This window comes from Podarcis erhardii, assembly GCF_964252035.2.
Source record: "Podarcis erhardii genome assembly, chromosome: 14".
Lineage (NCBI taxonomy): Eukaryota > Metazoa > Chordata > Lepidosauria > Squamata > Lacertidae > Podarcis > Podarcis erhardii.
This window is the reverse complement of record NC_138503.1, coordinates 6,672,795-6,689,618: the sequence shown is the minus strand read 5'-3', so window position 1 is coordinate 6,689,618 and position 16,824 is coordinate 6,672,795. Positions and strand designations below refer to the sequence as shown.

The following is a 16,824-nucleotide window of genomic DNA, read 5'->3' as shown; positions in this document are numbered from 1 at the left end:
CTACAAGGAAGGCTTAAGCAGTATGTGGACCGAGAACTCCCAGAAGTGCAAGCTGGATTTCGAAGAGGCAGAGGAACCAGAGACCAAATTGCAAACATGAGCTGGATTATGGAGAAAGCTAGAGAGTTCCAGAAAGACATCTACTTCTGCTTCATTGACTATACAAAAGCCTTTGACTGTGTCGACCACAGCAAACTATGGCAAGTTCTTAAAGAAATAGGAGTGCCTGATCACCTCATCTGTCTCCTGAGAAATCTCTATGTGGGACAAGAAGCTACAGTTAGAACTGGATATGGAACAACTGATTGGTTCAAAATTGGGAAAGGAGTACGGCAAGGCGAAGATCATGTGTGTTTGTGTGTGTGTGTGTGTGTGTGTGTGTACACACACACACACACAGAGGCAGAGGCAGAGGCAGAGGCAGAGGTGGTGATGCTTCTAACCTGACATGAAATAACCAGGAGAAAGACTTTTGGGCAGAAATGTCAGTACAGCATGTGTAGTAATGAAAAAGGCAGGCAGTAAGGAGGAATGAATGATGAGAGAAAAGATTGAGCCTTTATGAATCTGGTGTGTCTATATTTACAGTGCTGTGGGTGGCTTTGGTTCTCTGTAGAAGAGGATATCTAATAAGTGAAATAATTGCATACCATATCCAGTGCAACTCAAATACCGCATTTTTCCGTGTAAGACAATGGTTTTAGCTAAAAAAAATTAGTCAGAAATTGGGGGTCTTCTTATACACAGATGGTGAATGCACAGGGGTTAAAAAAACCCAACACATTGTTGCTTGCCAGCTGGCTAAAAAAGTCGGGATAATTTAGCTCAGGCAGCAAGCAGGCACGCACACTCTGTGGAGCCTTACAGCAAACCCGGAAGAGCAACCAAGCTGATGCGAAGCGAGCAACGAAAGAAGCAAGGCAAACCCACTAACACACACCCAATCCCAATGCTCTCACGCACTGATGCTTGCAAGCCCTCTGAGCTCAGAGAGGAGAAAGAGACACCACAAAGCAGGAGCAAGCAGACCAACGATGCACAAAAGCAACAACAACCGATGGGGTGGGATGGAGGGTGCAGTGAATGAAGGGCTGGATGGGCTGCCCTGGTATGGTAAAGCACGTCTGAGCTTAGCCTCATCAGTCCAAGGACAAGTAGGTCTTGGAATTAGATCTTGGACCACACACAAACAAGCTGCACACACTGCGCAGAACTGTTTTGTGGTTAAGGGGTGCTAGCCCCAGTTAAATCAGCTTGCAAACGTCCAAGGATTAAACCCAAACCAGCACCTGTGCCCCTAATTCATTCACTCACTCACCCAGCCACCCCAAAAACGACAGTCACTCTCCATATAGCACATGCAAGATTCACCAATCACTGACCCCACCAGACCCTCAGCTGCACACTCCTTTCTGGGGAGCCTGGAAATAACATGGAGGTGTCTGCCACCATGCAGCTGTTTAAGTTCCCTTCCTCAGTGTGCTGCCTCGAGCCAGCTCCTACTGCTCAGGTTGATTGAAGGCTAGGATGCTAGCAAAGGGGGAGAGGGAATGTGAGGTTGAGCAGGTAGGGAGGTCCCCAGCTGCAAGGTTATGAAGTCTGCAACAACAGGCAGTGATCCAAGCAGAGCCAAAGTAAACCAATTAAGAAAATAAACCGAGCTGCTAAATCCAAAATGTTGATTTCTCAATTTTGAGTTGAAAGAAATAGGGATCATCTTATACATGGGGATGTCTTATACACGGAAAAATACGTTAATTGCGTACCAAATGCACACCATATTACATATTTTAAGAGAGAGAGAGGAAAAAAAATGGGGCTAGGGGTACACCAAAGATACTAGTAGGAAGAAAGTATGTATGAAAAGGTGATTTAGTATCTCCTAAAGACAAGAGCTTAGAAGCATTTACTGAAAAAAATAAAATTAGGCAATGAGGTACAGGCAGCCCCCCATTTATGCACGTGCAGTATGTGTGTGAGTGTATATACATGCATTGCGCCGAACCTGGAAACAACATAAATATGTCACTAAATTGTCACTAAAAGGGTGGAATGGTAGCAGAGGGTTGTTTTTTTCAGTGTGTTGCAATTATACTCGATTTCACTGATGCACATGGTGCCTCAGAGTGTAACCCCTGTGTAAACGGGGGGCTGCCTGTACCTTGTCATACAAGCATATCATGAAAATATGAATGAATTGCTTTACACGGTTGTGATAACCACTAGCATAAATGGTTTTTTTTAAAAAAGATTGGATAAATAAATGTGTGTAAGGTGATGGTGATGAAGCAGTACAAAGCCTATTAACGATGACGGCCAGAATTCCCATTGGGTAAAGTGGATGTCTATTTCTTGATTACAAACGCTGTGAATAAACAGGATGGGAATTGGTATCACACCCTGTTTCTCTTGGGTGTACCGTACTTCTGATCAATACTGAAAGATAGAAAGCTAAGAGGTTTTTTTTATCTTAACAAGCATAGAATCATAGAATTGTGTAATTTGAATTGGAAGGGACATCTAGTCTAACCCCCTGCAACATCTGTGACAGGTGACCATCCAACCTCTGCTTAAAATCCTCCAGTGAAGGAGAGCCCACCATCTTGCAGGGGAGTCCATTCCACTATTGAACAGCTCTTACCATCAAAAAGTTCTTCCTGGTGTTTAGTCGGAATCTCCTTTCTTATAGCTTGAATCCTACCTTCCAGAGCAAGAGAAAAACAAGCTTGCGCTGTCTTCCATGTGATAGAATGATGGTATACATCTAATTTCCCCCAATCTTTGCATTATATTATATAGCCTGTGCTCTTTCTTTCTACTGTTAGGTATGGGAGAACGAACAGGTGCTGCATCTTGGGGAGCAAGTGGTCAATCAAGTCCTTCATATGAACCTACAAGGGTAAGAGTATAATTTGACTACAGTTGATTATAGGCAGAAGTATGGCTAACAAAAGAGCATTTATTGTATATACATACGGTCTGTGGTTCAGAGGTGGTACCTAAAACTATCAGCAGACAAGAAAACATTAGTAGGCAATCTTCCTGCCCATACCTGTATCTCGCAGGATTGTTTGAGTGGTGAATTGATGAACATCTTTGCACAAATTAATTATTAATTACATTTTTAAAGATTTTCTTTAAAGAAAATGATTATTTACCATCAGTGATGGAAACCAATCTAGATATGCAGGAGATCTGGGACAGCAGTGTTTGGGAAAAAGGGCTCCCCCCTTTCCCCTCCCTGCAGTTACCTGAGTAAAATCTATTCATGGAACAGCTTGCCACTTTCTGCAAAATATCCAGGTACCCAGGCAGTCACCACTCGTCTACATTACAGTTACAGACATTTTAAAAAGTGGCAGATCCTGTTTCATGGATTGTATTTAAGATACAATAAAACTATAAAGTTTTTAACAATAGTAGCCTTTGTTAATTCCGATTATTTTAAATATAATACAGCGTGAACATAATGCTCTACAGAATCAGTAATATAGTATGCACATTTAAAATAGTCTAATAAATGTTAAATAAAAGATCACAGTTGTTTACTTGAGGGGAAATGATTACCTTTTTACTTTGAGTTAGGATAACCTCAGGATGCCTCTGGACATGAAGATGTTGTTTTAGCCCAATTCCTAACAACCCTGGCCACCATGGCGAGTGGTCAAGAATGATGGGAGTTTTAGCTTAGCAACATGTGGAGTGGCACAGGTTCTCCACCACTCCTGTAGAGCAGGGGCAGGCAACCTAAGGCCCGGGGGCCTTCTCAATCTGGCCCGCAGACGGTCCAGGAATCAGAGTGTTTTTGCACAAGTAGAATGTGTGCTTTTATTTAAAATGCATCTCTGGGTTATTTGTGGAGCATAGGAATTCATTCTTTTTCAAAATGTAGTCCAGCCCACCACATGGTCTGAGAGATGGTGGACCGGCCCACAGCTGAAAAAGGTTGCTGACCCCTGCTGTAGAGTGTCCTCTATACATCAGTGAGACCAAGAGACAAAATTGCACCAGTGGCTGAATTAGAGAGAGCTTTGCATTCCAGGGGTAGGCAAAAATTACAAGCGCAAGGGGCGTCATAGCGTCATATCTGACATAGGCACATCTTTTTCTTGCTTTTGTCGTATTGGGCAAGACACAGTTTTGAGATGCTGGCTTTGCATTGGTAAGATACAAGATATTTCCCCCTGCCATATGGCAGATACTTGTGCATCCATTGAGCATTAGTTTAAAATGTCAGAGACTTCGGTGTGCTATGTGACAGAAGGTACTGACTGCTATAGACATGCAGATGGTCCCTGGGTGTCTTGTCTCTTCCTGTTCTAAGTTCAGGCTTTGTCTCCTCTAAAATGAATTGAGATCCTGTGAGGTTACTCCACTGTGTTAACCTTTATGAATTTATCTAACCCTCTTTTAAAGTCATTGAAATTGGTGGCCATCACTGCATCTTTTGGGAATGAATTCCACAGTTTAGTCCATTTCCTAACATTCCCTAACATGGAATTCAACATTTTCACAGCTGCTGTACACTGCATTGACTATCCACTGTGATCCCAAGGTCTCATCTCTGGTCAATCACCAGCAGTTCAGACTCCCGGCATGTATATGTAAAATGAGGATTTTTGCCCCGATGTCTTTTTTCTTTTTAATGTTTAAGCCACTTTGATATGTTTTGTAATTTAGCAGTATATAAATACTTTTATAAATACATAATCATCACTTTATACTTGAATTGAATTGCATTTACTATTTTACTGTCCATTCACCGTGAGATAAGAACATGAAGAGCTTGCTGGATCAGGCTGATGGCCCATCTAGTCCAGCATCTTGTTCTCACAGTGACTATCCAGATGCCTGTGGGAAACCCACAAGCAGAACCTGAGCACAAGAGCACTCTGCCTTCCTGTGGTTTCCAGAAACTGGTACTCAGCAGCATACTGCATACTGCTGCAGAGCACAGCCATTGTGACTAGTAGCCATCGATAGCCTTCTCCTCCATGAATTGTCTAATCTCCTTTTAAAGCCATCCATAGAATCATAGAATCATAGAGTTGGAAGAGACCACAAGGGCCATTGAGTCCAACCCCCTGCCAAGCAGGAAACACCATCAGAGCACTCCTGACATAGCCTCTGCTTAAAGCCTCTGCTTAAAGACCTCCAAAGAAGGAGACTCCACCACACTCCTTGGCAGCAAATTCCACTGTCGAACAGCTCTTACTGTCAGGAAGTTCTTCCTAATGTTTAGGTGGAATCTTCTTTCTTGTAGTTTGGAGCCATTGCTCTGTGTCCGCTTCTCTGGAGCAGCAGAAAACAACCTTTCTCCCTCCTCTATGTGACATCCTTTTATATATTTGAACATGGCTATCATATCTGTTATGTAGTGAAGTTTCACCCTGGGCCAGCAGGGGGATACTGTATATAGTTTTCACTCAGGTCTGTCGATAGTTTTCACTCAGGTCCACGTCAGTTATTTTAGGCGGGAACTCTGGGCTGTTGTTGCTACAATGTTGACAGCCAGCTGCCTATAAAAGCAGGCCGGCTGAGCTGTTTGCAGTCAGTTCTATTCCAGCTTACGAAATAAAGAGCTACTTGGAGAAATCGCTGTGTCGTCTGCTATGTCAACCCACAACTTAACTCTGGCGACGAAGGTGGGATCGATGGACATCAGAGCACAGCCAGATGTGGCCAGCCTCTGAACTGAGCTGAATCACTGAGCTGAATCACAGAGCGAAATCACTGAGCGAAATCACTGGACAGAACCAATTCAGAGCTGACTGTTCTGGCTAAGAGCACTGTGTTCCATCCATCGCCCTTCACGCCGGCATCGGAATCATGGCTTCACTTGTGCCTCTACCGCCGTTTGCGCCAGCCTCTGAATCATGGGACTCCTATCTCGCTCGGTTCGACTGCTACCTCCAAGCCAACGAGCTGACAGCAGTATCAAAGGATCGGAAGCGGGGCCTATTCCTCAGCCTCTGTGGGCCTGAGGTGTTTGAGACGGCCCGAGCATTGGTTGCGCCTGAAGCAGTCCAGGCAACACCATGGGACACGATCCAAGAGAAGCTCCGCAACCACTACGCACCAAAGCCGTCCAAGATTGCTGCCCGCCATGCGTTCTACCACCGGAACCAGGCAGAGGGGGAGTCAATCAACAACTACACCACCGCCCTGCGACAGGCTGCAATGCACTGTGAGTTCCGAGACTTAGACGATGCCCTGATGGATCGAATCGTCTGCGGGGTCCGGGACATCCATCTGCAACGGCGTCTCCTTGCCAAGCCAGACCTCACGCTGCAGAAAGCCATTGAGGAGGCTGTGGCCTCAGAAGCTGCTGAACGCTCCGCCCAGGAGATCCGCAAGTCCAGCAGCCCGCGTCTTGCTAGGGAGCCAGTTCCGGTGCATCATGAAGAGGCCAGCAGTGATGAGGCATCCTCCAGTGAAGACGATGACGTGCACCAGACAAAGCGGGAGCGCAGGAAGTTCCAACAGAAGTCCAAGGGCCAACCGGAATGTGCCGGCTGCGGAGGCAACCATTCCCGTGCCAAGTGTCGATTCAGAGACGCCATCTGTAGGAAGTGTTCCAGAAGGGGCCACATTGCTAAGGTCTGCCGATCGGCTCCGTCTGACACCCCCCCTTCATCGACTCGCAAGTCCAAGTCTCCACTCCAGTCTGCCAAGGAAAGTTGTTTCGCTCTCACCAACTGCCGCTGCCCGTCTGGAACCACGATTGGCCAAACCGACTCACCTACGCGACGCAAGCTGAACGTCACGGTGCTCATTGAAGGAGCTCCATGTGACATGGAGATCGACACCGGGTCTGCCCTGTCCATCGTGTCATGGAGCACCTTCAAAAGACTGGTACCCAGAGTGTCCAAAAGGCAACTCGACTCTCACCGCGTACACCTGAGAGACTACCAGGGAAACGACATTCCCGTAGTAGGCGTTGGCCGGTTCCGGATCGCCTTCAAGGATTTTTCGGGCCTGCTCCGGTTGGTGGTGGTCGAAGGTCAGCGGCCAAGCCTCCTAGGGCTAGACTGGTTTGATGCCCTCGGCCTGGAAGTCACCGGCATCAACTGCATCTCTAACGCAGAGACTGAGGGTCTGGTCAAAGACTTTGCCGAGGTTTTTGACGGCACCTTGGGGCAATATACAGGTACGCCCATCTCCTTTAGCCTTGATCCACAAGCTAAAGCCACGCCGGGTTCCCTTTGCTCTCAAGGCTAAGGTGGACGAACAACTGGACAAACTGATCGCCCAAGGAGTTTTGGAGCCGGTTGACCACGCCAAGTGGGAAACCCCCATCGTCACGCCTGTCAAGCCAGATGGGTCGGTGAGAATCTGCGCTGACTACAAGTGCACGATCAACAAGGCACTTCAGCAGCATGCTTATCCGGTTCCTGTTGTCCAACACCTGCTGCATTCCCTGGGTGAGGGTAAGGTCTTCGCTAAGCTGGACCTTGCCCAAGCCTATCAACAACTGCCAGTCGATGATGCCACTGCTGAAGCCCAGACGATCGTCACCCACCGGGGGGCATTCCGTTGCCGCCGGTTGCAGTTCGGGGTGAGTGTGGCTCCTGGCATCTTCCAAAGCCTTATGGAGCGTCTCCTGCAAGGGCTTCCGGGCGTGGTACCATATTTTGATGACGTCTTGGTGTCTGCAGACTCACACCAGCAGCTGTTCGAGCGCCTCCGTGCCGTGCTGACCAGGTTCCAAGAGGCCGGGCTCAAGGTAAAGAGGGAGAAGTGCCAGATCGCCGTTCCACAGGTAGAGTTCCTGGGCTATCTTATCGATGCCTCCGACCTTCACCCGACCACATCCAAGATCCACGCTATCCAGCAGGCCCCCACCCCAAAGAACAAGACGGAGTTGCAGGCGTTCCTGGGGCTGCTGAACTTTTATAACATGTTCCTGCCCCACAAAGCCACAGTGGCTGAGCCTCTTCACCGACTCCTTAGCACTAAGACGCCTTGGGCCTGGGGTCATCGGGAGACGGCGGCCTTCAACGCGGTCAAGGCTCTCCTTTCATCAGACAGTGTGCTGGTACAGTACAGTGAATCCAGGCCGCTGGTCCTTGCCTGCGACGCCTTACCTTTTGGCATCGGTGCTGTCCTTAGTCACCGTTTTCCAGACGGAAGAGAAGCACCGCTCGCCTACTTTTCCAGGACGCTATCTCCGACGGAACAGAATTACAGCCAGCTCGACAAGGAGGCGCTGGCACTTGTGGCTGGAGTGAAGAGGTTCCATGAATACCTCTATGGCAGGACTTTTGACCTCATCACTGACCACAAGCCACTCCTGGGCCTCCTCGCCGGTGATCGTCCAACTCCACCGGTCCTCTCGCCACGCATGCTGCGATGGACTGTTTTCCTGGCTGCCTACCACTACCGGCTCATCCATCGCCCGGGGAAATCGATGGGCCATGCCGACGCCCTCAGCCGTTGCCCTCTTCCAGCATTTGTGGAAGACCCGGCTCCAGCTTCATCGCTCCTTCTGATTGAGGATCTTCCGGCAGCGCCTGTATCGGCTGCCACTGTGGCCTCCGCGTCTGCCCAGGATCGCACCATCAGCCGGGTGCTCAACTGGGTGTGGAGGGGGTGGCCACAAGGGCCTTTTGCATCAGAGTTCCAGCCCTTCGCAACCAGACAACATGAACTCTCAGCTCATCGCGGCTGTCTGCTGTGGGGAGACCGCGTCGTGATTCCCCAGGGACTCCGTCAGCGCGTCCTGAAGGCTCTGCACGTTGGCCACCCGGGAATTGTCAAAATGAAGGCGTTGGCTCGGTGTTACGTCTGGTGGCCTAATATGGACGATGCCATCACTGCCTGGGTGTCCGCCTGTCAAGCGTGCCAAGAGTCGAGGCCTGCACCACCGGCAGCTAAGGGACACACCTGGGAGACGCCAAAGACACCCTGGTCGAGGGTGCACATCGATCTGGCTGGCCCCTTTCACGGCCGGACCTTTATGGTAGTGGTGGACGCCTATTCCAAATGGCTGGAGGTCGCCCTGATGCCCTCCACCACTACCGAAGCTGTCATCCGGGTGCTGCGAGGCCTGTTTGCAACGCATGGGTGTCCTGATGTCCTTGTCTCTGACAACGGACCGCAGTTCACGTCAGGCACGTTTGAGCGGTATCTTTTGGGACTCGGCATCCGCCATGCCCTAACGGCACCCTTTCATCCATCCAGCAACGGGCAAGCGGAAAGAATGGTGCGCTCGGCAAAAGAGGCACTGGCGCGCCTGGACCGGGGAGACTGGCATGAGTGGGTCGCCGAATACTTGTTTGTGCAACACATCACCCCTCATGCGGCCACAGGGCGGAGTCCTGCTGAACTGCTTATGGGCCGCCGCCTCAGGTCACCGCTCGACCGGCTACACCCGGACTTTGCCGTGGCTGAACCCCCAGGCTGTGCCAACGCGCCACGGTCATTTGTCCCAGGAAACCAGGTCTTTGCCCGGAACTATGTGGGGGACATTCCTTGGGTGCCAGCCACAGTAGTGGGAGTCACTGGACCTCGCTCGTACCAGGTGGCACTCGAAGACGGACACTTGTGGTGACGGCACATAGACCAGCTTAGGCGCAGGGTTGGGGACTTGGATACTACCGAGGTGCCCCCAACTGCGCTTGCGGCTCCAGAAGAGACACGTACAGATGGCGAGGCCCCACCTACACCTCCCTCGCAAACTGCCAGCGTGGAGCCGAACCGAGCCGCTTCAGAGGGTCTGCCAGACTTACCACAGACTCAGACCACTCCACTTGCGGAGGCTCCACCCACAGCAGCGGATCCAGGGGAGTTGGTTCCAACGCCACCTAGGGTCGCACCACAGCCTCAGCAAGAACTGTGTGGCCCTCCGGACTTGGCTACCAGTCCCCGGCGGTCTGGCAGAGTTCCCAAGCGCCCAACTTATTTAAAGGACTATGTTGTTGGACAGGTATCACTGTTGGTCTAAGTATGGGAAATGTAACCGATATGCTTTTGTGCCTAATTGAACCATTACGTGTAGTGCTGTATATAAGGAAACCATTACGATTGTAACTAACGCCTTATCTCGGTGGGGAGGGGTGTTATGTAGTGAAGTTTCACCCTGGGCCAGCAGGGGGATACTGTATATAGTTTTCACTCAGGTCCACGTCAGTTATTTTAGGCGGGAACTCTGGGCTGTTGTTGCTACAATGTTGACAGCCGGCTGCCTATAAAAGCAGGCCGGCTGAGCTGTTTGCCGTCAGTTCTATTCCAGCTTACGAAATAAAGAGCTACTTGGAGAAATCGCTGTGTCGTCTGCTATGTCAACCCACAACTTAACAATATCACCCCTTAACCTCCTCTTCTCCAGGCTAAACATGCCCAGCTCCCTTAGCTTTTCCTCATAAGGCATCGTTTCCAGGCCTTTGACCATTTTGGTTGCCCTCCTCTGGACCCGTTCCAGTTTGTCAGTGTCGTTCTTGAACTGTGGTGCCCAGAACTGGACACAGTACTCCAGGTGAGGTCTGACCAGAGCAGAATACAGTGGCACTATTACTTCCCTTGATCTAGATGCTATACTCCTATTGATGCAGCCCAGAATTGCATTGGCTTTTTTAGCTGCCGCGTCAATCCAAGTTGAAAGTCATCACTGCTTTTGTGGGAATGAACTCCATAGCTTAACTATGTGTTGCATGAAGAAGTACTTCCTTTTTATCTGTTCTGAATCTTCCAACATTCCATTTCACTGGATGTTCATGAGTTCTAGTGTTGTGAGTGAGGGAGAAAAACTTTTGTCTATCCACTTTCTCCATGTCATGGATAATTTTATAAACACCTATCATGTCTGCTCTGACTTGCCTTTTTTGTAAGCTAAAAAGTCCCAAGCACAGCATCAACCTTTCCTCATAAGAGAATGCTCCATCCCCATCATCGTTTTATTAGCCTTTTGCTAAATATTTTCCAGCAGTACAGTATCCTTTTTGAGGTGAGGTGACCATATCCTTTTGGAATTCCTTACAATCACTTTTTGTTTTTACATCCCTGAATAGTTTGGTGATATCAGTAAGGCTGGCTATCCCACTGCTCACTCCTAATTCCATATCTGTTATCAAAACAATTTTGTTGACTGCAGAGACACCTGGAAGGCAATTGCATTTCTTTACAGACATGTTTTCAGTTGCTTCTAAGGGCAATTAGAGTTTTGTAGTCTCTAGAGGAAAATGTGCTGAGTTCCTCTTAAGGTCCATTGTGCCAGGGTTATTCCAATGTTGCTTCTACAATGCAACATTCAGGGACTTCATTCAAGCAATTCATAAAGGATTGTTTTAGTTTGTATACTCCAGATTTGTGATTATTACTATTTTTTTGCACGTTGAAGACAGACGTGGTCCAGCCAGGGTGGTGGTTTGTGTGACAAAACAAGCCTGCTAATTTCTCATGTGAGGGACTGCACAGGGACTATGAAGAAAACAGGGTTGCTTACCTCTGGCTGTTCCTAGAATGAACCCTTTTCCAGTCATATGTCACACTTTCTTGCTCTATTATATGGACTCTGTCTCAAGTCCAGGTAGTAATATCTATTAAGGGTGCCTGTGCTGTGGAGGGGGTGAACAGAGTGTCCCTTGCTTTGCACAAAGCACATGCCTGAAAGCAGGGGAGCTCCAACCCTTCCTTTTAGAACTTCTGGAAGGTTCCGCCTCTTGTCCATGTGCAAATGCAGCTCCATATATAGGACTGCAAAACAAACTACCAAACACTTAAACAGTTCAGTAGGCAACCCTTTTTGTTTGTTTGTCTGTTAAGCATAATCATTAAATGCCAGACTTTTGTTTTAAAGTGAGGTACAATATAAAAAAAAATTTGGCAACAAATGTTATTTTAATTTTGCCCTAATTTTTCTGAATATTTCCTTGCTTACAGGAAAATGGTGGCCTCCTTGGAAAAAGCTCAGATCTCTCAACAGCACTTGAGAAGCTGAAACATGAGGAGGTGGGATTTCTTTTCTCTGTAATTATTTGCTTGCATCTGGGGTTCTAAAGTGGAAAAAAGATGGTTCTCAAAAGTTTGAGTCGCTTAAAGGTGGGTTCAAAGTTCTAGTAGTAGAAAGGCCTGTGCAGCAGACAGCCACAGACTCTTCTCTTAGCAGCAGAAATGTATTATTGCAGCCATCTAAACTACTATGCTAAGCAGGGAAGCTGCAGAGCACAGGCAAGGGACACAGTGCACTTCTGGCTGTAGACACTTCATCTCCATCCTCCTCTCTTCGTAGGAAGAACTCTGGTATGCCCTGCTCTAGTCTTCTTCAAATACCAGTGTTATGTTAATGTACCAGTCCACAGATCCTTGTCAGCAGCAGGTTGCACACATCACTGTGTGTGCAGGATTCTGTATGCACAGCTGGGTGGGAGTAGTAGACACAGTGTAAGTTTAAAAGGGGCAGATTGTTTCAGAAGGGATGGTATGAGTTTAGAGGAGAGGCCACAGAGCACCTGCTTTGCACACAGCAGTTTCCAGATTCTAGTTCTGGCATCTCTAGTCAAAAGGTTCAGATAGAAAGTGATGGGAAAGGCTTTTACTTGTCTGAGACTCGGGGCAGCTGAAGCCTTTCACAGGAGACAATTATTAATTAATTAAATGTGTATAGCGCACTATACCCGAAGCCTTCAGGTTGGTTCACAACATAAATTCTAGGCTAGATGGACAAATAGTCTGAACATCAGCAAATTCTTACATTCCAAGACAATGGCTCAAGTACAGAAACTTTTAGGAACACTGAATAAATGATACATGCTTCTTCATTTATATTCCACCATATAACAAAGTTTTCTCAGGGAAGTTTGCAAAATATCACTTTTAGAAACAACAATAAGACATGTAATAATTGGTATAGTGAATTAAAACAACTCTTGAATTGTTAAGAATGGAGGATACATGATCTAAAATCTTGCTGGGTCTCTCAAAGTCTGGAAAATAAAAAGGGTATTGTTGGCACCAAAAAGTTAAAGGTCAATATCAACACTGATTTGTGCTTGGAAATAGTCTGGGAGCCATTATAGGGATTATAAATTTGTAGAACCCAACCCCGTTTGGTTACCTTTCGGCCATATTTGAGACCAGCTGAAATTTTTGGACCATATCCAGTCTGTTCCTTATACAAAATACTGCAGTATTCCACACAAGAGGTTACCAGGATGTGACCAAGTGAAGCAAGGCTATACCTGGTCAGCTAGTTGTATAGCTGAAATATACTCCTGGAACTATGATATACAAAATGGACTTCCGGAGGCGGCGCGAACGGTCATGGCGGTCCCCTTCATCTTGTGAAGAGGAAGCTCCGCAGAAACGGGTCGTCCGCTACGGCGAAGCGGAGACCCTGGCTGGAAAACCACAGGTGGTAGTTACCAGGATGTGACCAAGTGAAGCAAGGCTATACCTGGTCAGCTAGTCGTATAGCTGGAATATACTCCTGGAACTATGATATACAAAATGTCTGGTATCAGCTGCATGCAAGAGTCCTTTTTCACCAACTGATCTGTGGTTAAGACCACATTCTTTACAGTTTCTAACTTCAAGGCTTTACTGGCTGCAGGTTGTGCTCAGTGGAGGTGTTGGGGCTGTCACCTAATGGAAAAGGCATTCTGAAGCACAGTTTTGTGGGTACAATTCGGGTGGCTTATGTTTTTATCAATAGTTACTTGAGAAGCCTGCCAACTGTTTCTTAGAAACAATTTCCTTCCCAATCTCCCTTATCTTAATGGCTTTCTCAGTAACTCCCTGTCACTGAGCGGGCGCTACGGTAGGGGCTCCTGTGACTGACTGGTTTTCTTCTACACTCCTCCCCCACAATGAATGTGTTAGTTTCCCACGTCTTTCCCACCCTGTGTTAGCTGTTTTTTGAGTTGTGGAACCCTCTGAGTAGAGAGCCATATGGATGTTATGTTTTGTGGAGAGCCAAGCACACTGTTCATACTACATTTACAAGCTTGTTAGTTTATTTTAGTAATATCTGAAGTTTGTCAGTAATGGTGAGTGGGAAGGGGAATATAGACAACTAAATTTTAAATTTAGACGCTCATTTTAATGTTTTATTTCAAAGACTTTCAACCAGCTTTTGTTGATTGTTTTTAAAATTCATTTCCTCCAGGCTGTTTATAATAGCTAGGCTCCTGTCTTTATTTGCATGCTTTTCTCCCTCTCTAGCAAAGCCGATAATACTAGTTTTAATATTGTGAATTGTTTCTCCTGTATTAACATGCCATTGCTAACCAGGATGACTCTAGAACACAACTGTATTCTTTAGCAAAGCTTCAGCAGTATTTAGTGGCTTCAGTTAGTTATAGATGGTGATTCACTTCTCCCCACTGTTGGTGTTTTATTTTTGGTTCTTAAAACTTGAGAGTTGTGACTTGTTACTTTGAGTCTTGCTGCATTAATTAGATAAAAGATCAAATCATTAGAAGATTATGCAAGATAGATGGTGTACTCTGCAAGTTATTTTGTTCAGCTAGTGTCTTATAATATTCTTCTGTACTTGAATATAAAATAAACTGCATTCAGTGACCTTGGCTAGGAGCCTCTCATTTCCTGGGCAGCTGCTGCTACTTGCTGGCTGTTTGACAGATGGGGCCAGGTCACGGATACCGGAGGAGACCCTTGTAGTCATAAGCAAGTTGTAAATGTCACTAAGATTTTTTCTGAATGTCTATCACATGTGTATCGCTGATTCTGAAGTAGGTAAAGTGAGTAATCTTCTGGGGCTCCCAGAAGATAAATGCTCAGGCAGTATAGCAGAAAGTTGTGACATGCATCTATAAGCAGTTGTAGGAATCTGACAGATATTTAGCCCTTAGTTACTAGCCCTTTGGTTGAACTGACAGCACGCCTGCAAAGATAGGGAGGCCTATTTCAGCCCCATTAATGTCGTCTTGAATTCAAGCCCACAGCCTGGAAAATGATGAATGTTCAGTGATTGATGATTTCAGAGTCCTTAGGGATTCTGGGTGGTTTCTTATTGCTGCAGGCCAGAGCAATTTACTCTCTTGCTTGAGCCTGTCTTAGAAGTTGTTTAATGCTTCAATGCCAAGAAATTTAAAGAACCTGGTTATGTGACATTCTAAGCAAAACATCAGTAAATACATAAATTATGTTTCCTCCCCTTCCAAATCCTATGCCCTCAAATTCTGATCTTAGAAAAAGGTACCTCCCCATCTCTTGTACAATGAAACAGAATAGCAGCAATTTGTAGATGCTTTCTGTCACCATCCCTGAAGTTATTTAACAATTTTTTTACACCACTTGATCGGCGTAAAACCTAAGCAGCTTATAAGAGATATTAAAACTACCAATAAAAAACTTTTAAAAGCTAAAAATATATACAATAAAAAAAATTAAAAACATCTGTAACAAAGCTATTCGGTCCATGGGGTCACCATGAGTTGGACACGACTAAACAACAACAACAACAACAAAGCTCTGAGCCCAGCTTTGACTGGGGAGGGTGGGATATATAAAAAATTATTATTATTATTATTATTATTATTATTATTATTATTATTATTATTATTCATGTCTCAATAGGCTTGTCTAAACAAAAATGTTCTATGCAGGCAGCAAAAATAGTACACCAACTATCAGATATTGTACCTACCTGATGCAAATAGGCAGGGAGTTCCAAAGCATATGTGCTGCCACACGAAAATATTTTGTTTTCTTAACAACTGTGGAACAAGTACCTGTAACAGTGCCAGTTCTGCAGATTGAAGCAGTATGTATGGGTCAGATGGCGGGGAGGAGACAGTGGGTGGGGAGGAATAAATGTGGCTAGCAAAATAGGAATGTGAGCATTGCTGTTACATGGACTTAGGCTTAACTGCATTTGGGGATGAGGCTTGGATTCTGTTCATATTATATTTTCTCCCTGAGTTTGCATTTGCAAAGATAGCAGGAGCAGGCTATTGGCACTATTCTCATCCTGCCTCACTACAGGTGTCCTGCCACCACTACAGGTGGTGTTGAACTGCTGCAGGCTTTATAATTCCATGATTGTGGAAGTAATGTGCTGAAATAAATGTGTTTGGTGACGACTTCTGTGGTGAGGAACAGGCTAGAAATCCTTGGGAGGTGGGGAGAGCACATGGTCCCTAGGCCCAATCCCAGAGTTTCTCTGGATGATACAGTCTTGATAATACCATGTGCTATATATATTATAAGATTCCAAATCAACAGGTAACTTCATGTGGCATTCAAAATAGTGAAATTCCTTCTTTAAATCGGTCATGATGCCATGATTTCTGCCACTGCTAATTAATTTCTAGGAACTTTTCTGCTTGTAGATGTGGCTAGACCTGAATCTCAAAATTTGCGTTTAGGACACTTTGTGAGCCTTGCAATCATATTATTATTATTATTATTATTATTATTATTATTATTATTATTATTATTAAAGTGTGGTATCAAACCCTTTGGAGCCTCTTCTTTTGAAGTTCATTTATAGTGTTGTTTTTCTTGTACAATTAAAGGGGAAAGGGAGTTTATGAAGTGCTAAGAGGCTCAGCATTTGTGTGTTTGTTGTGATTCGGCAGGTTTGAAGACCAACCCACTGAAGAATGACCGACTGTATCTCTGCATTTAATTAGAAGAGTATCTTTGAACTCAATTAGTAGTGCTGCCCAATAATCTGTTAAATACTCTGTTCTTTTCCCATAGGGTTTTACAGACAGCCCTCATTATGGTGATCACTTGAATGATAGTCGATTAGGCCCCGATGAAGGATTGTCCCCGACACCTTTCATGAACTCAAATCTGATGGGTAAGTAGGTAATTATTTGTGAGTAGCCCATCAAAGCCCCTCTGGCTTTGAGATAT

The 16,824-nt window shown here is 46.0% G+C and overlaps 1 protein-coding gene across 13 annotated transcripts in view; it reads left to right on the top strand.

Annotated features, from left to right (window-relative positions):
* Positions 1–16,824, top strand: part of TCF12 (transcription factor 12) — a 166,581-nt gene that overhangs the window by 57,717 nt on the left and 92,040 nt on the right. For all 13 annotated transcript variants that reach the window (XM_081838903.1, XM_081838909.1, XM_081838905.1 and 10 more), the window contains exons 4-6: positions 2,826–2,899; positions 11,881–11,949; positions 16,666–16,768. In XM_081838903.1, coding sequence (XP_081695029.1) covers positions 2,826–2,899; positions 11,881–11,949; positions 16,666–16,768 — 246 coding nt within the window. The remainder of the gene's footprint in view (positions 1–2,825; positions 2,900–11,880; positions 11,950–16,665; positions 16,769–16,824) is intronic.